The sequence below is a fragment of the Strix aluco genome, chromosome 21 (genome assembly GCF_031877795.1).
Source record: "Strix aluco isolate bStrAlu1 chromosome 21, bStrAlu1.hap1, whole genome shotgun sequence".
NCBI classification, from domain to species: domain Eukaryota; kingdom Metazoa; phylum Chordata; class Aves; order Strigiformes; family Strigidae; genus Strix; species Strix aluco.
The window spans coordinates 10,374,902-10,401,045 of NC_133951.1; the positions used below are offsets into that span (position 1 = coordinate 10,374,902).

The 26,144-nt window shown below is 41.1% G+C and overlaps 2 protein-coding genes and 1 long non-coding RNA gene across 5 annotated transcripts in view; 1 reads left to right on the forward strand and 2 right to left on the reverse strand.

Annotated features, from left to right (window-relative positions):
- Window positions 1-535: 535 nt before the first annotated feature.
- Window positions 536-12,185, reverse strand: UTP6 (UTP6 small subunit processome component). The gene is made up of 19 exons (XM_074847195.1): window positions 12,047-12,185; window positions 11,846-11,930; window positions 11,198-11,239; window positions 11,021-11,113; window positions 10,400-10,447; window positions 9,553-9,616; window positions 8,879-8,997; window positions 8,281-8,358; window positions 7,763-7,844; window positions 6,489-6,570; window positions 5,693-5,874; window positions 4,766-4,845; window positions 3,986-4,063; window positions 3,615-3,794; window positions 2,830-2,910; window positions 1,877-1,986; window positions 1,723-1,789; window positions 1,352-1,424; window positions 536-793 (listed from the first exon to the last, which is right to left on the reverse strand). The coding sequence occupies exons 1-19, from the start codon at window positions 12,136-12,138 to the stop codon at window positions 636-638; spliced, it is 1,794 nt and encodes a 597-aa protein (XP_074703296.1). The 5' UTR covers window positions 12,139-12,185; the 3' UTR covers window positions 536-635.
- Window positions 12,186-12,696: 511 nt separating this feature from the next.
- On the reverse strand, window positions 12,697-23,585 carry LOC141932933 (uncharacterized). Of its 3 annotated transcripts, XR_012625961.1 has the most exons (5): window positions 23,486-23,585; window positions 15,207-15,407; window positions 14,141-14,230; window positions 13,491-13,757; window positions 12,697-12,868 (listed from the first exon to the last, which is right to left on the reverse strand). It is a non-coding gene; the product is annotated as an uncharacterized LOC141932933 (long non-coding RNA). The 3 variants fall into 3 exon arrangements; XR_012625960.1 differs by having other exon boundaries at window positions 12,697-13,757; XR_012625962.1 differs by lacking the exon at window positions 23,486-23,585 and adding an exon at window positions 16,854-16,967 and having other exon boundaries at window positions 12,697-13,757.
- A 283-nt stretch (window positions 23,586-23,868) lies between these two features.
- The window catches only part of SUZ12 (SUZ12 polycomb repressive complex 2 subunit), a 30,927-nt gene continuing 28,651 nt past the window's right edge, over window positions 23,869-26,144 (forward strand). Inside the window, 2 exon segments of the mRNA XM_074847726.1 lie at window positions 23,869-23,930; window positions 23,932-24,404. Of these exon segments, the coding sequence (XP_074703827.1) occupies window positions 23,869-23,930; window positions 23,932-24,404 (535 nt within the window).

Consider the following 26,144-nt stretch of genomic DNA (forward strand, 5'->3'; position numbering starts at 1 on the left):
TTACCCATTTTTCACATATTATAGACAGAAAGTTAAGTGTAGATCAGAAACAGATCTCAGCTCCCCTCAACACTTCAGTCACTCTCAGAATTACAGCTTAGGATACAAACACCAAAGGCAAGGCAGGCAGAGAAGTTGGTGTTGTTTTTGAAGAGGATTACAGATGACTTCAAGACTAGGAAACAATAAATACCATAATTTCACAAATTGTTTCTCCAGTGTTCCACTTTTCATTATTCAATAGTACAGTAAGATACAAAGGTCTCCCACAGGTGGTTTCCATGGAGGGTTTTTTTGCATTTGGGTGCTGTAAAACTAGCTTTCCACGGTGTAAAAGCTGATACATTATGACTATTCCATCTGAATGTTCAGGCAGGAGGAAGAGTTTACTCTCAGAAGTCTCAGTGAAGAACACACTCAGAAACACCTTTGCTTTCACCTCTAACTGTGCACTTGAACTTGCCCCTGGCAGAAGCAACACTAGAAGCAACTGCAACAGGGCACATGATTACTCTTTTTCACATATGCAAGGATGTAAAGAAGGTACACTTTAATAAGATCCAGAAACATATTTACCTTTGTACAAAGAAGTTAAAACATGACAGTGCACACTTTTTTTAACTATTTATAGTTTTTCATAAGTGTCCAGTTTGCAGTAAAGTGTATTTGGAAATAAAGTCTTCCACCAGGTCTCCCTGCAACATCTTCATAGCTCGCCAGTGAATGGTCCCACAGTTTTCTGGTTTGCCTTGGGGATGACTTAGCTCCTCTTTGATATAATCCAGCCAGAGATCTTTAAAAGAAAAATAGAAGTTCTGGTTAGATTTTGATTAAATATTACTTAACAAACATACCAAACCTAACATAGAAACTCTGCTTTTCTAAGGGTTCTTGATGTTAACACAATGAGGTTTACTTTGTGAAAGTACAACCACCTGCCCTTGAGGACCCAAAGCCTGGATTCTATTCCCAGCTGGAACAGTGATGTCTTAAGTAATGTAGCAATAATTGAGCTGTTTACTTCCTTAAAAGGAATACTGCAGAAATCTTGATCATAAAAAACATAGCTCCATACTGTTTGCAAATTCAAATTAAAGGTGATGCGCATCTCTTATGCCAGTGTCAAAACCTTATTTGCTAGTAGTTCTGAAGCCATCCCACTGTGCACGACAACCCTGGACTGAAAGTGAAGGGTCACTGCAGAGTGTCATGCACTTAATGCCACAGAAAAAGTAAGTTCCACTCTGCATGACAGCAGTTCCAAGGGCAGAACAAACAGCTACCTTTTGAAATGGATGGAAATAAAAGAGGCAGCACTGAATGAATGACTAAATAAATAAAATCCTCTTACCAGAATCTGTTGAACCAAACTCTCTCAAGGCACGTTCATAGTATTCTCTCAGATGAAGCATTTTGCAGGATTCCTAACAAAGGAAGGTATTAAAAGGCCATTTATTTTGTACAGAAGTGAATCTGCAGCTTGATTACATTCTTACAAAGAAAAAGAGTCATGGTAATTACACGCACACATGCACACTGCCAAAGATTAGTTACCATGGAACTTGTTTTTGTATTACATGCTATGAATCAACTTTAGAAGACAAATATGAACTGAGCACAAACTAATGACACTACTCATAAGCCCTCTGTTTCCTATTTAAATCCAAAGTTAGAAGTCTATTTTGCAAATACAAGGCACTAATTGGATATTCAACAACTTACTTGCTCCTTTTCTATTTGGATCATCTTCCTGAAGAAGTCAAGTGAAAACGGACGATTTTCACACAGGCTGAAGTAAAAACATAAGTAACTTTAGAAGTCAAGCCTTTTTGATATATGCCCTAGAACAATCAGGTTTGAAGGTTTTATTTGTCACCTGGTAAAGACTCTTTTAACTTTCTTATAACCACCAATTCTGTAAGTCCAGTCAAGATACATTTCTTTCATAGTCACAGATTCAGCAGGAGTTGTGGCACGTAAGGATCTCTGCAAGTTTAAAAGGGGAAAAAAAAAAACACCAAACCAAACAAACAAAACACATAAGCTACAATTAAAAGGCAACAAGGGAGAAGAAACCAAATAGCACCTTTTCCCTAATTAGGTATGTGACATAAAGCAGATCTCATAAGTGAGACAAAATACTGGACAAAAGCATCACAAATGACATCTGAAAGACCGCATTAGGTAACACATCCAATACTTTTCACATCAAAATATTGTATTTAGGTTGTAACCTAAAATACACATCTTCTCCAATATTCCATACAGCTGACAATTGGCATTTCCCTAATATCCTTCATGCAGAGGGTTTCACAATGCTCTACAAACTGAATTCAAGCTTCCACCTGAAATACGTGCTTTATGTTGTAAAGAGGGAAAAAACCCCAACAACCCAACATTACAGGCAAAGAGAAAATGTTTTGCCCTAAACTATTTAAGGAATTTACAGTGAGATTAAAAGCCCAGTTTTGTTCTTGAGTTTTCTTTAACAAGGTGGATGTTTTCACACAGATTGAAAAATTCTCTATTCCATCTTCAGATAGACATCTGAAAATAGAGCAAAATTTCTAGACTATGAAGTAAAAGAAGAGTCCATCACTGGTTGTGCTTACAAACATCAAGATGTCTTAGAAGCATGGGGACATTTGTGCATATGAGCCTACATCCAATTGATTTTTGGTAACATACAGTTTTACTTGAAATCCTTTGATATCAACACATCCATGAAGGAACTGCAGTATAAAGCATTTGCTACACATTCCATCCATGTGCATTGTTCCCGTTTATTTACACACTGTCATCAAAAGTCGATTTCTGTTAGTTAAGTACCTGGTAGAGAACGTCCGTGTCTTCCTTGCTGTTTGTGCCTTCACTCCATTCCACCCAGAGGGTCCATAATGGCAAAGTGCCCTACAAAGTAAGCAGATAAATCAAATGATTGAAATACAGTGACTCTGATTTACAGAAACAGACCGCAACACATCCACCAGGTTCTGTATTACAGATGCCTTTAGACATAGCTCTTAGAAAGACAACTTTGGACTGCACACTGAAATCACTTCATGTTTCCTTCCTCACTTACAGGACAAACACTACTTAGCTGGACAGCTGCTAGACATGTTGGCAGGGATGAGAGACAAGTTCTTCTGCATCACCAAACACTGCAGTACAAAGGTAACTTCTGAGAACAAGGAGGAAAGAAACAATCACCTCCTTGTTTGCTCTTCTCACTCCTTGTGCCCAGGGTTTGAAATGGAACAGTGAGAGAGCACATAACTAATTCAAGGCCTGAAATACCACACGCAAATACATCAGAACAGCAAAGAAAAGGAAACACATTTTTTCAAGTAAGACACAAAGAATACCAGGTGACTGCCAGAAAGTATGCAAAATGTCACCTGTGAGCAGATTTTATAAGTGTGAATTTGAAGTGAATTTACAATTCCCCAATGCTTCGGAATGCAACATGCATGAGAAATGTCAAGTTCTTATTTTTGACCATAAAAACAGTTCAGGACTTTGAATGTCTTGTGAAGGAAAAAACCCACTACCTCAAATAAGTATCAGTTTTCCAGCCCAAGACTAACGTGCAAGTCCAAAAAACCAGCACAGACCTTAGATTTCACGTGCTTAACAGCTTCTTCAAAACACTGGGTCACACTGTCACTCTTCAGCTGGATCAGCACCTGCAGCCTCATCTGCCACGTTTCCACTGACAGGCTGAAGCGTTTTGTTGCAGCTTCTGCCACCTCTATAGCCTTCTCAAAGAGGCTGGACTCCAGTAACAGTTGAAGCTAAAACCCAACAGACAGAACTAATCACCACAAGAGATTCGTAAAACCTTGTTAAAACAATACCTTTGTAATATCTTGAACACAATATTGCCCACCTTTATATCTACTCAAAATGGTAAAGACAGGCATGCAAGCAATGCAGGACAGTCTCACAACCATCTCGCAACCTATGTTTCTATGTCAACTCTTACCCATTGCTTATAGAGAGCTTCAGGCATCAAACTGGACTCATGGGCTTTGTTGAACACACTCAGTGTCCTCTGCAGCCTCTAGAACCAACACAGAAGAAAAAGTAAAGAAAATAAGCATTATACCTGCATATACCACATACCAGCATTACAAAGTCCTGTAGATTAGTGTATCAACACGTCACTGAAATTCAGTAAAAGTTATGTATCTAATGCTTTAGGTACCTGCATACATTCCAAGATCAACAGGAAATCTGAGCATCTGAATTACACTTCTTACTTAAAGAGCAGAAGAACAACACAGTAATGTTCTTTTACTGTATTAAAAAGGAAGCAAACTGCACAGGATGATTACTTAATTCACTGAGTCACATCCCAGCATAGATACATAATTAAGGTGCCCATGTGCCAGCACCAAATTTTACTCAAGATTTATTTGCAATAGTCATTTTAATTCATCCTTTTATTTGAACAAGGATGAACAGGTTTGCAGGACTGTCAGCAAACATTAACAAGTTTGCACTCTTAACTCCCATCCAAAGAGGTCACTGTACTTTACTGACAAGGCTGGTTTATGCCCAAGTTACTCATGTTCAGGCAGGCCCATGTAAACTTGACAGTAAAAGTGATCCCCTCAGATGGAGGCTAAATGATTTTTAATGATGGTTTCAGGTAAGTATTTCTGATAAAATGCCAAAATATATTTGCTCCTTGTTTGATAGGTTACAGAAGTCAGTAAAAATAGGGATGATTTGTTACTATGATTTCCTAATAGGCTTTTACCTTTTGCTTTAATTCTTCACTGTTGGTTTTCCTCTTACATCTCTCTAAGCAAAAAGTGATGTAGCTTTTCCACATGTCCTCTGTAGAATCAAAGGCATAATATCACTTTATAGAATCACAAGAGTAAGCACAAATACTTGTCTTTAAGGAATATAGAGAATCCAAGCACTCAAGTGTTAAAGCCAACTTTGTTCTAAAATGTTGTATTATAACAGAAGCCCTACATTTATAACATTAACATTTTAAAATGGCTTCCCAGTATAAGCTGCAGCCAGTAACTCTTTCTAAAGAGCATCAAGTTCTTAGTTCAACTGGGGCTTCAGCACACAGTGTCACAATTGCTCAGTGTACCCTTTGCCTGTAGTTTTCAATGGTCCTGCAAGAGCGAGGACACTCAGAGGCAGTCGAGAAAATCCTTGTCTTCAAAGGCTATATAAGCAGCAAGTTTTGAGTCCACTCCACAGATAGTCCCTTGAGAGTCTCCTTTGGGAGTAAGGGCAATGCCAGATGTTGAAGCTGGATATCCACTCCACTGGCAACTCAAAAGCATTGCTTACTCACAGTTAACCAGCAATACACTTGAGTTCTACAGGTTTCCTTGATTTAGGAAAATTTTTCTATTTGCAACTCCCAAAGTTCTATTCATCTGTGGGCTTCTATTCTCCTCATTAGTTAAATCACATTAATAAAAGCAAACAAGCAAATAAAAGCACTTTCAGTTAAGCAGCTCCTTCAAGAACATAAATACACTGGAAAATAACCGAAATAACCCATAAAATAAACCCCCCCAAAAGTAGCATCTAAAAATGGCTTGCCTTCTCTTAGGTATGGTAGAGCCTGCCAACACCTATTTTAAAGCTTTCACAGTATACAGTATGGCAAGGTATCTGGAAAAAATTATGGTTAAATGCAGGCAGAACTTTTCACCTGTCGGGACTGCCCTCACAGCCTCTTCAAAGACTGCACAGCATCGTTCCTCTCTCTGGGTCATTTCAGATACTTTCATCTGTTTTGTGGTGTGTTCTGCGGACTGCAGGGACCCCAGCTCCAGCTCACGACGGGCCATGTAGTCCCACGTAAGAGGATCATCGGCATACTTGGTCTGCAAACTAAACACACCATATCTATAATACCCCCCAACCATCATTCTTTTGCAGGTATGTTTAGAAGGGTTGTTATATTGGTATAGAAATGTACTTGATTTCTAAGTAATCAAGTGCCAGAGAAAAAACATTTTACTATTCCACAAGAGAAAGACAAAAATATTAGCCTATTTTGGTTTTTTATTTAATATGGATATTCTCCAGTAACAGCATGAACTAGACAGGAAGGTTTCAAGAGAGATCCTTCTTTTGAGAGAGAAACTACTGGACAAACTAAAGATGCAAAAGAACCAAAATACACTAGAAAAATTCACAGTTCCTGCAGTAAATTTACAGAAACTAAGTGTAGTAATTATTCAGCAACAACTAAGTTTTTCTTAGCAGCTTCTAAAAGCCTTTTCTGAAGTTAGATACAAGTGTCCTTTTCTAACAAACACGCTTGCCTCATATTTTGTTTTTCTTAAAGGATTTCCCATAGGCCTTAACATTCTATTTCCCTATAAGAACAACCTTTAGTTGTTAACCTGTCAACTCACTATAAATCAGAGAAGTTATGAGAACATGTTTCGTAAAAAACAAAACAAAATAATAAAAAAAAACGGTACAAAGCCACACCTCACCTTTCAAGAATTTCTTTTTGCAAATCTTGGGTAAAATCAAAGAGCTTTGCGATAGAAAGCACAGCCAGATGGAACTCAACACCTACATTTCAAGAGGAGAAAAAAACCCAACTATCAAGTGGAGTATTATATCCATTGCACACTGCATTTCTATATCTGTGCAAGCTTTTGTCAAAACACAGATAACATTTACATGTCTAGATAGATACACTTTTCTGTAAATCTCAGGGTTCCACCTATATAAGCCATATGTTAGAATGTTGGCTGCCTGACTATTTTCATGAGTTCATGTTATCCAGTTAGAAAAAAAAGGCCATGAGAGGCAGGACATTTCAGACTCCAAAGTGATAAACTAGTCCTGTCCTGACATGCTCACAGAACCTTCCAGCTTGGTTCCACTTGCAAATGTTATCAGAACCTCCTCTACTCCTTCATTTGACTCTGCAATGAAAACACAGAAGGCTCCTGTGGAGGTCTGGGACAGACCTCTCCAAAGCTGCACAGTATACATCAATGAATCGTATCCATCCATCTTGTATCTCCATAACTTATCTTTGAGAATGTCAACTGACATGACTTGACATCATTAGTTCATTACAAATCCCTGTCAGCCATTACTCATCTCCTTATTTTTAGGTGCTTACAAATTATTTGCACACCTACTTATTCCACTATTTATCCAGGAATTTAAATTAAGCCAACTCTTTCTGTAATTTCTTCTAATGTCCTTTTCCTTTTCAACATTGTTATTACATTTTGCCAACTGTCTTCCAAAATATCCCCATCTATCATGGTTTCTCAAAGATATCTGCTACTACTTTGCAATTATTTTACCCAATTCTTTCAATAAAATGGGTGAATTTTACCAAGCCTGGTTAATTTACAATGATCTAAGCTGTTTTGTTACCAGTCTGAGTTCTTACTTTATCACTAGTGCTAGCCGATTAGTTGTGACCTAATGTTCAGTAAACAACAAAGCAAAAAAGGTGTGTAATTCTGAACTGTCCTCCCTTTGTTTTTTTAAGCCAACAAGTTTTGAGACTGTAAGCCCAGCACCTGGGCCACTTCAGCCCAAAAGCTGTTGTACTGAGAGGTGTCAGCCTGCAGAACAGTTATGAAATCAGAACCATCAGCACTATTAGTTTATACTTTGGGCATTATGTAGGTTCTACTGCAGAAATGGTGTATTTGAAAATGTATCTTAAGAGTGTACACTGAAGCTAAGTCTATCTATATTAGCTACTGGAGAATAAGTCCAAGAAATGTTAAACCACCTTTAATTTTCTGAGCAGCATCCCTGTAGATTATGCGAGCCATTTCCCCATTGAGAATCTCTTCGGAATAATTGAATTCCCCCTGCAATATCAATCATAACATCGTTGAAAAAATTGTTTTCCTTTCTCAGCTACCATTTTTGCAAATGTGGAAAATATATCAGAAGAAAATATTCACGTTTTTCTTCATCCAAATCTATTGTTATCTAATTTGCATGTCAGCTATAAAGAAACAAAGAGATAGTAAGTTTAACTATTCCTTTCCAGAAATTACTATTAACTTTCAAACTGAGGGATGTAACAAAGGACTTTAAAACATAAAGAAAAATCAATGTATGAAGTATTTGAGCTGAGCACCAGCCAACACTTGAAAAGCTTAACACAGGCACAGGACATAAAGAAAAACTTCCTCTAAGCTGTTCTTGAACAAACCATTAATACAGATCCTTTGAAACCGTGTATTCAAACATGTGATATGCAAGCAAACAATATCTCTTAATTAAGTTTAGTTGACCTACCAAGTCCATCTTTGCTTGTTCAAATTCCTTCTTTTCTTTCCTTTGTTTTTCAGCATGCATCAGTTCCATTCTGAAATACTGCAAGAGAGAGAATAAACTGAAATTATTGTGGGGGTGGGGATAAATCATAAACATCTAAGTCCACAAATATGGTAAAACAAGCTCTATTTGAGGAGCTACAAATCAGGACTTTGTCAACATCCCACATATGTCCGAGAGCCTTGGTTTTTAAAGGTTTGGGCATATAGCTATCTGCCCTACGTATTTACTCAGAAATTTCCCAAATGCAGAAATTACCACTTTATAGTCAAAGTCTAGTTCTACTCAAAGAAAACCATGTTCCCTAGGCAAAGGCTAGGGACACCAGATCTAATTCAGACAACTATCTCCTAGCAGAGTTTGCAGTACTTTAGAAAGGGATTCTGACACAGTTCTCTATAAACAGTGTTAAAACCTACATAAACACAGGATTTGCTGAACAACTGAAAAATGCTACCAAAGTTTTTTCCAGTTTTCTCAGACTGATCTAAGAAATATGCTGGACTGATTTGGTCTGATTGATCAAACAACTGGTCATAGAAGAAAACCAGGAACTCACTTCTTGATAAAGCTTTGGGCACTCTGGGTGGAAGCGCAAAGCACGAAGGAACAAGTGCCTAGCACTTTCTGATGAGAGCTGTGTCTCCATTTCCCATTTTGCTGCCATAATCCACAGTGCTGCAACAGATGATACAAATAAATTAATTTTAAGGTTAAAGCAAGCGGCTGGTCATGAGAACCTATTCTGAAGCTACTCTCCAGGATGCACAGGTTGTTTTTGTTCAATATACCAACTCCAACATAATCCATAAGATCAGCAATGGAATAAGACTGATTATCGCCCAGGTAAAACCAAGTTAAAGGACTAAAAGCTAAGCAGATCCAGGAAGTTTAATCTGATACAGCTACAGATCCAATGCTGTACAATGATGTCTTCAAAAGCCAAAAAGCATCCGCAAGTATTCAACATCATCTACCCGTGAAACATTTACCTAGTCCCAGACTACCTGGGAAATGGTCATTCAGACCATGGGGACTCCCACCTCACATCACCTTTTGATTGCTCAGCACAATCCCTGTCAGAGCCCTTCTCTCTGAAGCAGCAGCAAGCCAAAGAAAAGACAGTAGGAACTTTTACCCCAATAGCTTGAACTGAGATCTGTAAGAACTTAAACCAACACTATACAACGTATACTGAGTCATTAACACAGCACTCACCATCGTTTTATTTACCTGGTTTATTGGAATGAATGGCCAACATGGTAGAAAACACCTTACTAAGCTGATGTTTTGAATTCTGTGAAAGAAGAAGTTTTGGTTTACTCACTCTAGTAGCAAAGTGAACTACCAGCACCCAAGTTACATTATTAAAGGTTACAAGTTGTAATGCAATTGTACTGGAAAAGACACTTCTCTGCTACTTTATCTTCAGGAGAAAGTTTCTCATATTTGTTCAATACTAACCAGATTTCAAATGTTACCAGACTAGATTAACATAGTTAACTCAAACCTCTCTGAACTACATAGCTAACTTGAATGTTGCCTAAATCACAAACCAATAGTCTCTGACCACTTTTGAGGTAAAGACTGTATTTTTTCTTTGGCCATTTGCGTGACTATGACAAGGTCACCTTCTTCCATACAGGAAAGACAATGACTGAATGCTAATAATAATGTGAAGAGTTGCACAGGTAAGCTTACAAAGTACAGAATTGCCAAATTGTATTTTTCAGCATAGCCACTATAAGAAATGTTTGGAACAAAAATCACAGCTCACAGACAGGTGATCCATTCATTCCAGAGAAGGTATAACCAATATTATGATTCTCCCAAACCAAACGGTATAATTAGCCTTACCTTTGCCACCTGTAAGCATCAGATTTCATACTAATTCATTTTGAGTCAAATTTTACACTTGGATACATTCGTGAAATCCCAGGCAGCTCCAAGACTATCAAAATTATTTCAGTATTACACAGTAAAATTTGTACCCCTGTCTTGTAACACAACTTCCAGATGCCTGATTAAACAACTGTCCAGTATCTCAACTCAGATTATGATTAGCATTTTTAAAACTCACCCATTGCTTGCAAAATGCAACATGTGAAAGCCAAAGCTGGACATCTTCCTGTTAGAAATGCAAGGCGGAAAAGAATCAACCTTACAATAAGGCAAGCACAAAAATCACTTGGACATTGACAAGTAAACAATATGCCCTTGGTACAATGACTTGGCATGCAGAGAAGGAATTCTGAATCTCAAAATTCCCCTTTTTCTTCCCCAGATCTTCAAATTCCTGCAAAACTTTCAAAGAAAACCTCCCATGTCAAGATACACCCTCACAGCCAAATCTGTTACACCGAACTCAACAGAGACCTCACTGTAACGGTTCCTGAGGTGCCTCATTTAGGTTTTACCATTAGATGTATTTTCCTAAAGCAGCTGAAAGTTCCAAACATACAGACCAAACTCACATTGCAATATGTGGCTCTAGACAGCTGAGGACTAATGACTCGAAAAGGACAAAATACTGTTTGTATACAAAAAACATCTAGACTACTGCTAACTGCAAGACCAAATGTCCACTTAGTTTTCCTACTACATTCTTCTGTATATTGTAAATATTTTGTGGCAATATCTAGAAATTTTTACATACCAAAAGGGCATTTTTCAACCTATCAGTACAAATAAACAAACTTACTTTCCATTTTCCTGTAGCACGGTTGAAGAGACCATGGACTCTATGTAGAATAGAGTTCTCAATCTCATCCTTCTTAAATGAATATCCAATGCGCTTGGAGAAAAAAAAATATTAATTTTACTGCAATAGAAAATCTGGCATAAAGTATTTTGCATTCTAAATAACTGACAAACTTACTGCTCTTCTTTTCTTGATCAATTCCAGCAGATTAATTTCATACTAGAATAGAGAGAAAAAAACATTTAAAAGCAAATGAGGAGACACGTAACAGTGAGGGAAAAAAATACAGATCAAGTTTTTTATAGCTAATCAGGTGAACAATAAAAATTACATCCAGGAAAACATAAGCAACAATTTTTTGGCTGGATCACTACATTTCTAAGGCTGACTGAAATTACCCTTGAATATTTGTATTGCACATGATATTTCAGACTTGATTTGTTAGCATCCCATACTCCTAGAATCATAATGCACAAGCCAAACTTCTAGCACCACAAAAAATTAATTACACTTAACTACAATTTGCACAGCACATCAGGGAACTGGGGTCTCTGCATCCCTGGAGAGAGAAGAAACTATAGGAAAGGCACAAGAAGAAAGAAGACTCTCTCATCCCAAACTCAGGCACCGACTCGCGGCTCTGTTCGTGCTCTGGTGTGTCAATAAAGAGCCCGCGCCAGGACAACAGTTACAAGGGAGCACTAGGGACCGGGTGAGGAGAGGCCTCGAGAAGCAGCCCCGTACATCCCTACAAAATGACTTCACTTCTAACTGAGCTGCACCTAGGACGCGAGCTAACACGCTCTGCTAATCAGTAAAGCCTACCTGAATATAATTAATAAAATCCTCCTTCCGAAGTGCTCTCCGCTGTATTTTGTACTCCAGAGCCGAGGCCTTCCTCAGGACAGCCCTGCGGGAAGGGGAAATCAGCGAGCGGGGCAAGTCCGGCCGCGCCGCGTGCGCTCGCTGCCCCCCCCGCGCCCCCGGGCCCGCCACCGCCACGGCCACGGCCACCTCCCGCCTCACCTGGTCTCCCTACGCGTGAACAGCCCGACCCGCTCCAGCTGCTCCAGCTCCGGGACGCGGTCCTCCAGCCGCTGCTCGACGCGCTCCGCCATGGCGGTAGCTGCGGCGGCACCCCAGAGGCCTCGCGCGTGCGCCTCGCCCCGCCCCTTCTGCGTCACTTCCGGCCGTGCCGCGCCGCTCCGCTCCGCCTACCGCCTTCCGGGGCCGCGCCGCTCTGCCGCCCCCTGGCGGCAAACGGCAAAACCCGGCGGGGGCGGGCCCGGGGCGTGAAGAGGCGGAGCGCGAGCGGCCCGGGGACGGCTCACCCTGGCCCGCCGGTTGCGCACGGCAGGGCTGGGACCGGCCCCGATCAGGGCTACGGACGGGTCGGGGCCCGGCAACAGCCGTGAGCCTCAGCGTTTCAAGAACCGCAGAAACGCGGGGTGCTCTGACGTGGCACCCTCTCCACCCAAAAGGCGCGGGGGACATCAGCCCAGAACCGCTGAAGCACATTGCTCTCTGGTGGGAATCCTCCCAGGAGAAATGGCTCTTCCCCTCTCACACGGCACCTTTCTTCTGAGAAAAATAACCAGTAAAACCAGGTGACGGTAAATTTCAGTTTCTTAAATGAGGGAGGTCCTGGAAAATCAAAAAAATGGAGATGAGTGGTAATTTTTTTGAGAGAGTTGTTTTAATACATATTATCCACAGCAGTATCTTCTGCTCTTGCTCTGAGCTGTCACTGCCATCACTGAGCTGGTAAGGGATGGAACCAGCTTCACACCTGCTCTGCCCTGTCGTGGAAATTACTCCCTCCTGGAGGAAAAGGCAGGAGCCCTTTCTCTGAAAAAGCACAGGGGGAAGTGACTAAGGGCAAGAGGACTTCTGGCACAGCATTTTTCATATATAATAGTGGGTGATAAATATAAATGTGGATGATCTTTCCCTTTTATTGTAATAGAATGGCTTAAAATGCATTGCTGAGTACAGAGCAAGAACCTGAGCAGCTGACCTCTATTAAAAACACACATAAGACAAAACACTTTACAAGAACTATCAAGAACAGTGGTCATTTTTTTTCACCTGCTATGACTTGGATTTGTGGTGGTTTTTCTCAATATTGGGTGTCAATTAAAAAAAAACCAAAATGAATTCTTAGTGGGAGAGGTTTAGCAACTTTTCACTCTGACAGGAAATAGTGACACTGTTTTCCCAGAAGTGATCAAACAGGAAAGCTACCAGGAAATGGAGACGCACCATCCAGTCACAGACCAAGAACTACTGAGTGCAGAGCTTGGTGGCTGGGGCAGCTCTGAATTGCAGCTACCTCGTGCAAAGGGGCCACTTACCCACCTCGCAAGGCCGAGGCAGCCCCTGACACACGCTCTCCACCCTGGAGGCTCCCACATTCTCCACTGAACCGCCACAGGCCGTGGGTTTGTGTATTACAGTGCTGCCAACTCACCTTTACCTACGCACAATATTCACAACAGAACTGGTGGAATCCTGCAGCTGCCTGGGAGCAGCTGAGCCATCCCTGCAGTGGAAGGAGGCACTCCCCCAGCAAGGACAGCTGGAGGGGGGAGGGTGATCGGCTCAGCATCCCAGCGCAAGCCACCCCCGCTTGTGGGGCAAATCCTTCAATCTCTGGGGAACTGAATTTCAGTGAGTTCACCTCCCACTGCGTTCAGCCGTCAGTAAAGCAGCACAACGGGTAATCCTCAAAGTGGCTCTGTAAGAGTATTATTCATGATCATTAGTAACACTTATTAATTACATTGGGTTTGACTTTTTTTGAGATGCACCAGCTCAAACTGATTCTCATGTAAGTCCACAGACTTTACTAAAATAGTACTTAAGGAGGACTACACTGGGCATGAAAAGTAGCATTAGCATACTGAATCACTAAGCAAGAACTGGATTGGCATTACTACACTTGATAGTTTAACTTCATTTATTTTGATATTTCTGCATCTGATTGCATGATTTTATACCATAAAACCATTCTGTATTTCAAGCTTCTCTGTCATGGTGCACTTAGAGCACAACATGCAAATGAGAACACCACAGGCAGTGCAGGAGTTCAGAGCTTAACAAATAAATGTCAGTCATTACCTGGAAACCTCTGGGAAATTCTATTTCTGTCTTCTTGCTTTCCTCATTCTTTAAACACTAAGCTCTCCTTTGGCTGAAAACCAGCAGTAACTACAAAAGAGACACAAACACAAACAACAGAGTCTTCTCCTGAAACCTCTTGGTTGATTATCAGTCTGAAAATACTGTTTTGTGGTCAACCTGCAGTGTTCTGCCATGTGCAGTCAGTTAGGAACTTTGAAACTCAAAACCCATGACCAAACGGCCCATGACTGTTTTAACGTAGAGGATAGAGAAGTGTGTGTACTCTAAGGGGCAACAGCAACCTCCACCTTGAATGGTGCTTCCAGGAGAATTCAGTCATACGCATGTATCTACCAACAGGTCTTTGACACGTGAGAGTTACTCTCATACTATCCACACACCGCTAACAATGTGTGCCCAACAATGCCTCTTAGGGCATTAAATCCCTTGTTAGCACTTGTCAAAGCACCACAATATCATCCAATAGAAGCATACAGGCACAGCACAAACCACTCTGCAGGACCCATCACTGTGGGACTCGAAGAAAGAATGGTGTGCACCAAAACAATAGACTCCCCAAGTTTCTAGTTTAGGGGCCTGGTATTTCCCACTCAAAAACACATGCACAAAGTGAGTAACAGTAAGATTTAAAATACTGAACTTGTTGATGACCTCACAGGATTATTTACAAATAAAATAGATCACAAACCAATTGAAAATATTCTCTGTTCCCTCAGATATCCCTCCTTTCTTGTAAATGGAAGAAGTACTAAAATAAAAATGCCTTTCCTTCCCCCAGCAAAACAGTCCTTAGAACAATTAACATAATGGACTGTCAAAAGTGTTCAAACCAAACTGACAAACGTAGTGAGTGGCAGGCAAGCCCAGCCCGACCCACCAGAACACTGCATGCTGGATTTGTCATGCAAATCAAAATGGAACCTGACATGCTCTTTGTTCATTTTCCTTTCAAAAAAATCTACTTTAAATGCCTCCCATGTGCCTTGTTTTGGAAGCTGACATTCCAAATGCATCAGTGCAAATTATCAGAGGGTTCCATTACCCATAAAGACATTACGATACAGAGAGTTTCAACAAATCTTGTTGGGAAGACCAGAGAGACAACTGCTGCAGCTTGGACCTGTAGGGTCAGTCAATTTGCTGCTGCTGCTTCTTTTATGAAGTCTCCTTAGAAAAACTCCAGTAGGCCCTTGCAGGAGAAGTTCTGGCAAGCTGTCACAGCTTAGTATTTATAGATGGTAGTCTGCAAGCAATGGATATATTGTGAATTAGGAATAATATCATTGGCTTCGCTTTAAATCTTGTCTATATTAAAATGCATGACAGTTAATTGATTGATTTAGATACATCTTCTTTATTTCTGCTATTTTACCACCTGAGTGCATAAACAATTACAGGTTTTCAGAAGAAGCCACCAGAGGTACAGTATTTTACATTTAACTTATACTATATGAGGATGGCTTTTAAACAATGAGAGTGATGTTCTGACCTTATGAACATAATTGGGAAACTTCCACCAACTTCAGCTGAGCCAGTGGTTCATCCTTGGGGACACATTTTTAACAAAGCCCTCAAAGCATTTACTGAGTATGTGGGGCTTTGGTTTAAAAATATACGAACACATCTGTTAATAAAGCAGCTTGTAATTTACTCTCAAAAATAGACTAACCCAAACTTCTGGCTGTATTAACTTCCCTAGTTTTGTAATTAAAACAATTAACATGACGATTTGGTTTTACCTCTGCCAGAACCAGCAGTCAATCTACATAAACAGTGGTTTCATCACTGAGCCTCCAAAAATCTGTATTTAAGACTATGCAATCGGTCAGTTGGACTGCTCCATACCTAATGTAATACTGGTACATGTACCTGTCCTACACAAATGGGTTTTTTTCCAGTCTGGTAGATAACCACTTGTCTTTGTTGATGCATTCCTTTACTCTTGCAGCTTGTTGGCCCTTACTCTGCAGCATTAGATCTGAATGCTTCCTAGAATTGAATTCACTTACCTCTTTGTCAACTTTACCGGTAAAAGAAAAACAATAAACATTTTCATTCATGCTTTAACAGAACTATTATGCAACAATTTACTCTTACATATAGTCTCTTAAAAAAGGCAAGACCTTTGCTTTTCTCTCTGCATTGGCTCTGAACTTGAATTTTTATCAATGAGATTTTTCCTCCTACTCATTTTGAGGCATTCGGTTTCTTCTCAGTTGCCCCAACATCTGAACATCTATACACAGGGAATTTTCAGTGAAGGGGAATGATGTCTCTGGAATTGTTTCCTCGCCAATTCACATCTGGTACTCGGTACAAGATCCATCTGTTTATTCAGGGTCTCCAGGGGCTTGTACAGTAGTGGCTATAAGTATGCCTTTTAATTTGATTTTGTCATTTGGCTGGTTAGTAAGTAGCTGACAGTCTGTCTAAATGCAGCAGAGCAGTTATAACTAGTCAGTCATCATATTCTAGTTGCCAATTCATAATCCAGTGGAATGACAGTCACATTTCAACAATTTAAAACTGTATCAGTCAACTCCTACATACTCCCAAATTGTCAACACCATGAAATGTATTGCTTAATTACCTTAATTTTAGTATTATTTCTTGCACGTACATTTGTACTTAGATTGTTGCCAGAGCTCTGTAGTGCAGAGTCATGCTAATCTTAATTTACCTTACTAACCTGTCTAGGTTTGAAAAGTAGATGAAATTGTGGCATGGCCTTGGGTGACCTCCCTATATCATAAGTAACAACGCGGGTGAAGATTGAACGTCCTCAAAGCAAAGCCTCGTATCTGTTAAACACAAAGATGTCAGTACCAGCATCAACTAAACTGGCATGCCAAAGAGCATAAATTACGCCTTATATAGATTTACTTCTCCTTCCAAAAAGTGGGATTAGTGGTCACAATTTGCCTCTTGCTATGTTTCTCACCTTCTTCTGTGGAGAAGTGTTTAGCGTGGTAAAAGTACTTCGACCACAGTCATGGCAACAACCAGTAAAACTACTTGTGGAGTATAGATAATTCAGATTATAGTGTGCAGAATCGTATGTCCCAAGCAGCATGCCAAAAACAAGATAAACTTGTAAAAGCCTTCTGAAGCAACCTCTAGTATATAAAACCACAGATAACATGTTAATTTTCATATGAAACACTTAGATAAGGTCTCCTGTGTGTGAATTTTGTATACCTGTGCTAACTGGAAAACACTGGGAAAAGTTTCTGCCCAAGCAACTGCTGATGATAAAATTCAAAATTCTCATCTTATTAACCTGTACTTGGTTTAGTCACAAAAGAAAGAATTGATCCCTGTTAAAATTTATCCCTTACTTAAAGCTGAAATTAACTTGTTAACTAATTAATTTGAGGTTTCATTTTACTATCTATTGGCATGTTCTTTGCTCCTATATTTTTCTTTTTGCTTGATCGAAGCTTTCATTCTTGTACTGTCAACAGACTTTTGGTAAGAAACTTCTATTTACATCTGTAACTGACTTAATTCTCACATCTTCCCAGTAGTTTCTCTTTGATCTCTGCATTTCTGAGTTTAATCATTGAGTTTACATCAAAAGTTTTTCAGCTGCTGTATCTTTTGGTTTCTGGGACTCAATTAAGAGAACCCAAATCCTGGAAGTTCATTTGGAATTATTTTTGGATAGTTTTGCACTAAGTACTACACATGCTGGATCTCTGAAATTACAGTATGAACTAGCATGATTCCTATTCCATTCCCATGTCTTAAGCACTTAAACATCAAGATTTGGCATGGGTTTTTTCTGTGTATTTTGTTTGGAATCATACATTAAACATATTGTAGTGCAGGTGGTTTTTTGCAAATTTATCATATACAAGAGGTCTACAGATTTTCTGTAAAAATGGCAAACAACTCTAGATTAAAATATTAAAAGCCTACAATTTTTCTTTCCTGAAGCTCAAGTTTAAAAAGGGGGCTTATGACAAAGATCCACAGTTTCTCTGAGGACAAAAGGGACAAGAACTTTTATACAGCTCACCTCAAGCACCTTTAATTTTTCAATCAATTACAAATCTGATGAAAACATTCAAAATGAAGGGCACAGACAAACAAGTAAACCAAATAAGGTCTGTTCTGAGTGCTGTGTGAGCTCAACTGAGCAACGACAGTACTGCATAGAGACTCCAAAAGTCCTTTTCCTACTTATCTTCAGTGATACAGGGAATATGTTCAAGTTTTAACAAAGGTGAATAACACCACCTTGTTTTCTTTCAGCAGACACTTCCTTTTTGATTTTGATCCAATCTTATATGAAGATCTTGTTTTAGACTTTGTCTTTAAAACTAAGTGAGTGTTATCCTGAACTTACTGTTTTTACATTATAAACATTTTTTTTTAGTTCATTGTATGAGATGTATTTTTCTGTAATGAAAGCTTTTACTTTTAGTACATTTCTGGGCTTACAAGTTAAATCATCTTAAGAGATGTTCTGCCTTTCTAGAGCAAATTAATATATTGGGCCTAGGCTTTTCATAATGATTTTGAAATAATTCTGGTATTTTTAGAGTGCTATCTAAACACTAAAGACAAACACCACTGCTAAAAAGCTACCAAGCAAAAATAAATCATTAACTGAAAATCAGGAAATAAATTTCACTGTAGAAGAGTCATGAAAAATGTATTAAAACATCACTAAGAGAACTCCAAGAAATAACTCCTGAGCATGCATTTCTACTAAGCAGTAATGACTAATAATTACCAGTTATTGTTCACAATGTGAATGCAGAAGATAGGTGACTCGGTGCAAAACATACTGTGCATTCACTTTTCACTCTCTACAATAACTCAAAACACATAAGCAACCTGCTCGCTGAAAGCTGTGCATTATGGGTGCATTAAGATTCCCTGAGGGCCAAGTTCCTTGAGTACTGTGCTCCTGGAATACATTTGAACAGCTCTGTACAAAAGCAGTCCCCAGCCAAACACATGAATGAGAATCACAAGTGGCTGCTCTGTCAATCTTCCACACATACCGCATTCATAGCTATACATCAGAATACTTGGATTGCTATGTAAGATCTTAGCTCTTCCCTTTGCCATGCTTCAGAACAGTTGTTCCCTTCCAGTAAAGTTTATTTTCTCTTTTCTTAGTTTCCTGCTTATAAAAACAGGGCAGCACTAGACATTAACATGCAGAAAAGCAAACGGAAACTGAGAGCTACCACCCCAACAGCAATATGATCCTGCTATCCTAAATATACCCAGTACTCTGCCTACCCACTCTCCCGCTGTTACCCAGAAAGCTGCAGCTACTCCCTTTTCTCCAGCTGCAGTATTATGTAGCCTCTGTTTACAAGAGACTGGGGAAACACAAAGTGGCAGTTGACTTTTGCTTTCCAAGTAGGTAGGGAAGAGTAGCTTACCTAACAATTTCCATGGCCTACTACTGCTGATTGGCATCGAATCAGGCTGAAAATTAAGAATATTAACTGAAAAATGAATGAATAACTATTGCATAGGAAATTAACTCAGCATCTAGTGAAGTTTATTCATGTAAGTAAAAGAAAGGGATGCCACTGAAACAGAGCTGGAGTACAGTGAACAGCTGTGGGACCCATACCTTCCCATCTATGTATTAAGTATTTTTGTTTGTCTTGGTTCTACAGCATTTGTCATTTTCAGTTCTCTCATGGAAAACCTGGGTTTGGTGGGCTGGACAGAGAGTGGGAAGGAGAACCTGGAAGCATGAAAACAGGAAGAAGTGAAGTTTGGACGTAACCACAGAAGCAGAGTGCGTAAGGTCTCTTCCATGCTGGATGCCCTTGAATCCCACTGAATGCGTTCATTAGCTCGAGGCCAAAATAAAGAAATGCAGCTACCCAGAACACTCGCTGTGGATTTGTTATTCTCAGCAACACCCTGAATAGCAAACTTCAGTTCCTTACCAATGTGATATAATAGTGTTCCCTAAAAAATACTGACACTGGCTTTCATGATGGCCTGAATCTGTAAGCAATTTTTAAAAAAAGATTGACCAAAAGTTTATATTTAACTAGTAAGCAGTACTCTTCTGTTCCAAAGTTATATTTGAAATTAAGTTCTCAGACGATCTGTAGTAGTATTTAGTTAGATACTAACAATATATACACAGACCTATGTTTAAAGATGTGAGGAAAACAGTGTAATTATACTGACAGAACTTTCACTTACACTGAGCTCCAAGTATACAGGTATTTATTTCCCCTTTAAAAAAGGATTTGCTTTGTAAATATTCCTGTGCTGATATACAGTAATTTGGAAGACTGGAAGCTGGAAAGTGAAGTAGTGTGGCTATAGTGGTACTACAGGCAACCAAAAAAATCATGTAACTATGAAATGAAGAAAAATTTCATGAAGTGCTATAAAATATGCATATACTTTTTCATACTTATCTAAAGTGTAAAAATCACTGTTTAGCCTTTCAAAATGACAGGAATGCCAGGTACATACAGGCTGCAAAAAGCCTTAGGAAAAAGAGATTTATAAGTAGTATGTGCTTTCAATCTACAGGAAACAAATCTGATCTTTTGGATATCAAATGCAAATCCCACTAACAGTACATGAAAACAAGAGTCGATTGGCCATCTTGAGACATAAAATCTGACATATCATAAAAGCACCTCTGGCAGCTACTTCTGCTTTCACTATCAGGGGTTTGTTCCAACAGCAATCTTGGTTTGCAAATGATTGTTTCTTCCATTTATCATATTAAACTTATTAAACTGCCCTTTTTTGCATTATGTTAGGACATTTTCTATATTTATAGCAAAAAATACACTACTTGTCATCATCTTTTACTTTTTTAGTTTTATGAGTTGGTATCAATTTCAGTAAAGCACACTATATTTCACTGCTTGTCTTTTTTAGACTACTTTATTAGAAAACACATATTCACTGGCTCTGCAGATACCCTGTCATTTGCTAAATATAGTCAACTTCTTTCTGTTACTTGGTGTATATATATAGAAACGAATTTTTTAAAATTATTTTTTTAATAAATGTGTCTATAAAATCCATTGGGGTCTATATTACCAGGCAGGTCAAGGACACAACCGTCTCATGCCACAGCTCATTTCTTCTGAAAAAAACATAATGATTTCCATCTTTCTGAAATGGAATGTTTATTTTCTTGCTTCTAACTGTGCTAAGTAAATGTTACTTGCTATTTTATGCCCTGCACTCTTTCTAGCCACCCATAATATGAAGCCCCCAGTATGATGTTTCAGAGTTGTTGAGGCTCTTTCAGTTGAACATATCTCAACAGTACTCTACACTTTTTAAGTACATATGAACAGCCCAGGGCAGCAGAACTAAACAACTTAAAAAATGAAGAGTCTCTCTACCAACTAAGGAAAACAGGCTCAAGCTATTGAAGCTCTACTATTTGGCAGTCGGTCCCATGCTTCCAGAGGGCTTACAGGCATTTTGTGTTGCACTGTCCTGTCCCACTCAAGGCTAGAGTCTCATCCTTAGTTCCCCTGTTCACAAGCAGATCCAACTCCAATGCCAGAGATTAATTGCCTAATTATCTTTCTTACTCCTGCTTGGAAAGTTGCCCTCTGGCTCCTCCTCCTGGTTTTGAAATTCAGAAGGATGAGCCACCAGAAGCAGCAGAGGCTTGTAAACTACTAGGGAGGAAACAGGAATAGATTTTAGGCAATAAACAACTTCCGAGGACAAAATTGCACCTATGCAACATTTAGGGGCCTTTCTCACACATACTGCAGTATTTGTTACCTTTTGTCACTTGGCACAGGATATCAAGATCAACCTCTGATCACCTAAAGATGCTCTTCATTTGGTGTACTGTTGCTATCTAGTCTGTGAGTTCAGAAGGCTGACAAATACCCAGTGCATCAGGAGGCTCACCAGGAAGTCCCCTGGTATTAAGGGCAAAGAAGCTACATGTAAGGTCCTCAGAAACATACAGTGCATCAAAACTGCTGCTGCCAGGAAGTAATTGAAGACATATTCAGCGACAACAAATGAGCGGCTGTAGAGAAATTGAGTAGGAAATAGAAGATCAAGAAACTGGAATACTACGCAAAGACAATTATGATAAGCAGGATAAAATGTGTAACAGAATATTTTAGAAATATCACTTTTTGTTTGGAGGGAAGAAAAATAGAATGTAGGTAAAATGGTGACAAAGATGAATTTCTAAAAGTGTATGAAAATTAAGGTTGAAACAAATTACAGAAAAGACTGCATGTAAAACATCAATGTCTGATAAAAATGGAAGAAGGAAGAGTAATTAAAAAAAGCGTAAGACCTTTACAAAACAAACATGAAAGGGGAGGCAACTGAAAAATAAAATTAACATTTCCAATATTAAATAAGAATTAAGGAACTGTAAAAAAGAAAAACACTGAGGTTTGGGGGAGGGGAAGAGTAGCCAATAAAGACTTATTTATCCAAAGGTGTGTAGGGTGTATCTACATGTTTTCTTAAAATACAGTAAGGCTAGTAACAGCCCATTGAGACATCACATTAGAATCCTCCTCTGTTGATAATGTAAGGCACATTTACAGCATGGCTGATTTTGATATATGGTTTTCCTCCGAATATTTATCATTAAGTGCATTTTCCTTAACACTCAGAATTAGAAGATAAACCAAAACGGTATAGTGCCAGCATCACAGCTGTATCTGGTATCAAATTTCAAGGCTGTATTTCACACATAGACCATTTTTACCCTACCTTGTACAATTACTCTCGAAAAGTTTCGCAAAAGAAAGCAAATAGAAGGGGATGGCTGTTGAAGCCTTTTATGTATTGAGCTTGCTACACCACTGATAAGGACTTGATTAAATAAAGGCAGTGCTTAATTTTCCTATTGCACAGTTGGACTCAATATTTTTATCACATACATGAGGTAGTCCGAGAGCTTGCCCTGAGGGCCTGATCCTGAACGTGTGCTCGGCCATATGCAGGCAGCTGTCAGGACGCTGAAGGTAGCCACAGCGGCACAACCTTTTTTCCCCCCCGAGAACTCCGTGGGTCCTCATTAGGCAGAGGAAGGTGGGAATAAAACCCGAAACATTTTACCTCAGACTTTACGTCTCCCTGCACCTATGAGCAATTTCTTCTGCCACCCTGTGAGGAAACCTCACGGTTAATTCAGGTTAAAGCTACAGGATACCAGCAGGACCTCATGTCCGACCCAGAATAACCATTTTTACCACAAAACCGGTTTATACCCAAGCTTCTATTTCAACTAATTTGGCTCTTTCAACGATCGAGCCCCAGCCCCCGCGGACAGCGGCGCAGCTTCCCTCAGGCGAGAGGGGCACCAGCTACCTGCGCGGCCGCGGAAGCACCGGGACGTGGCGTGGAGCGGCGCCGCGGAAAGGGGCACAGAAAGCCCGGAGCTCCGGACAGCCTGGCGGGGGCGGGCAGAGCGGCGGAGGAGGGGTGCGAGGGCCGGAGCGGGGGAGCGGCCCCACAAGCCGGCGAGGGGCGGCCCCGGGCGGCAGGCGGAGGTGGCCCGCTCTACCCAGCATGCCCCGCGCCGGAGGGCGAGCGGCCCTTTCCCGCGAATTCAGTTCAAAGGAGGGGGAGGGGAGAAGCGCCAAGCGGCGAAGCGCACCGACCAACCAAACTCTTCCAGAACCATCCGTGCGTCACGCGGGGGCGGGCCCCACACCGGCCAATGCGGCGGTGCGGCGCCATCTTCGGAGCCAATGGGCGAGTGGGGGAGGCGGGCGCGTCGTGGTCGTCGGGTTCGGCTGGTCGTAGCGCTGAGGAGAGCGGAGCGGAGGAGACTTAGAGGAGTTGGAGCTCGGCGCTTCCCCTCCCCCCTCCTCACCCCACCCGCCCCAGCCGCCCCCTCCCTCCCCGCTCGGTCTCCGTCCTGCCGGGGCCTTCGCGGGGGCCAGGCCCATGGCTCCTCAGAAGCACGGTGGAGGTGCGGGGCCCAGCTCGGGCTCCGCTGGCGGCGCCGCCGCCGGAGGAGGAGGTGGAGGTGGTGGCGGCGGCGGCGGAGGCGGCGGCGGCGGCGGTGGGGGGTTCGGGGGCTCCGCCGCGGCGGCGGCGGCTCCCGGCGGCAAATCTGGTGGTGCCGCAGGCGGCGGCGGTGGCAGCGGAGGAAGCGGTTACTCGGGCGGTTCCTCGGCCTCCTCGGCGGCGGCGGCAGCGGCGGCGGCGCTGCCCCCCGTGAAGAAGCCGAAGATGGAGCAGATCCAGGCCGACCACGAGCTCTTTCTTCAGGCCTTCGAGAGTGAGTACCGGGCCGGGGGAGGAAGTGGGGGGCCCGAGCCGGCGGGACCGGCCGGGGCCGCCGCAGAAAGGGCGGGAGGAGGAGGAGGGGAGGGCTGTGGAGAGTAGGGGCTTCCGGGGGTAAACATGGTCGGGGGGGGGAGGGAGCTGGGACCGGAGAGGAGGGCGAAGGGGAGCGGGGCTGGGGGAGGAAGGGGGCCCGGCGGGTGTCGGGCGGAAGCGCAAGGTCCGGGGGCCGGTGTGCGGGCAGGGTGGCGAGAGACTGCCGGGGCCCGGTGGGTGGGTGGCGGGCGGGGGGTGTGCCTGCGCCCAGCCGATGAACTTGGTTTCTCAGTTACAGTTCCCATCAGGCGTTCGGGGCGGCTGGTCCCTTCCCTCCTTTAACAGCCCTCGGGGGCACTGGGGAGCTGGGAACGGGGAGGCTCGTCCCTCTTTGGCCGCAGCCTTTGGAGCCCCTTCCAGGGGCAGGACGTGATGAAGACTTCACTGTACTTGGTTTTTCTTTGTCTGGCAATAATTGTCCCTTAGTTGAGATTTCACATTGGAGATTGACCTTTGCGACCCGCGCATCTCCCTGTGGCAGCTCAGATAGGAGGAGGGTCCCCTTGGATGGACCAGAAAGTTGTTTGTGGAAATCTGATGCAAAAGCACAGTGTAGCAGTCAACTTCTGTTGTACAAAAAAAGATTTCTGTGCAAGTGTTAGGGTTTGAAAAAAAATTTTAATGCCCTACTAAATACATGATCCGGTTCTGGGATTGGTGCTGTCACTGCTCATACTCACTTGCTACAGACGGTGACAGTGTTTGAGAAAGTATTGGAGTTTTCCGGGGTGTCTCAAGTCCTGAGTAACGCAGGGTCTTTTGAACCTTGGCCCTTTTAACAAAGCTATATGTTCAATAAATACTGTACTGCAAATAGGTCAAGTGGCAAATGAGTTTTAAGAGGTTTTCTCAGTGTCAGTGTCTGAGACGGGAGGAAGAATTTCTCTTGCCCATGCCTCAAGTCTGTCAGAGAAGGGAAGCACAGAGCTGTGCAGGTAGCGATCAGGAGTAAGTTACAGTGTAAATGTATCGTGGTGTGTTAACTGTAGTGTGAATATTAGGTGAAAAGTGCAATAAGTAAATATTGGATTAAAAAATCTTAACACAAATAGTATTGAATCACATTTTTTCTGAATGTTTTTGTCCCTTTTCAAGGTCATATGCTAGAAAAAGATAAAGATTTAATTTAAGCTTTTGCTGAGTAATATAGACTTGTGAAACATGTGTCTGTCTGCAGGTTGAAAAGCGTGTTTCAGAATTTTAATATTCAGGAAAACTAAAGTTGAAGCATCAGTGCACTGTCTTTAAATTAAATTACATCCTTGTGAATGTAAATTAATGTTTTCATACCTTTCTAAATTGTAATGTCTTTTTTTTTTGAGACTAAAAAACCTGGGATATGTCTTTAAAAGTTGTGACTACTCTCTGTATTTTCATTTTCTAGCAAAGTGCGTGTTTCTTAGTTTCTTTCTTTTCTTTTATCTTGATTTGAAAAATACGGATTTTTATTATGATAATTTGCATCAAGCAGAATTTTACTGTTTTTCATCAGGCTTCTAAAAGGAAATATTGGGATCACTTTAAGATTTCCTTCTCTAATAATAATACATCTCTCTAATAGTACATTCTTTGGGGTCTTTCATACATGTAGAAATAAGGCAGAATCATATCTTTAAAAGGGGATAAAGGATATAAAATG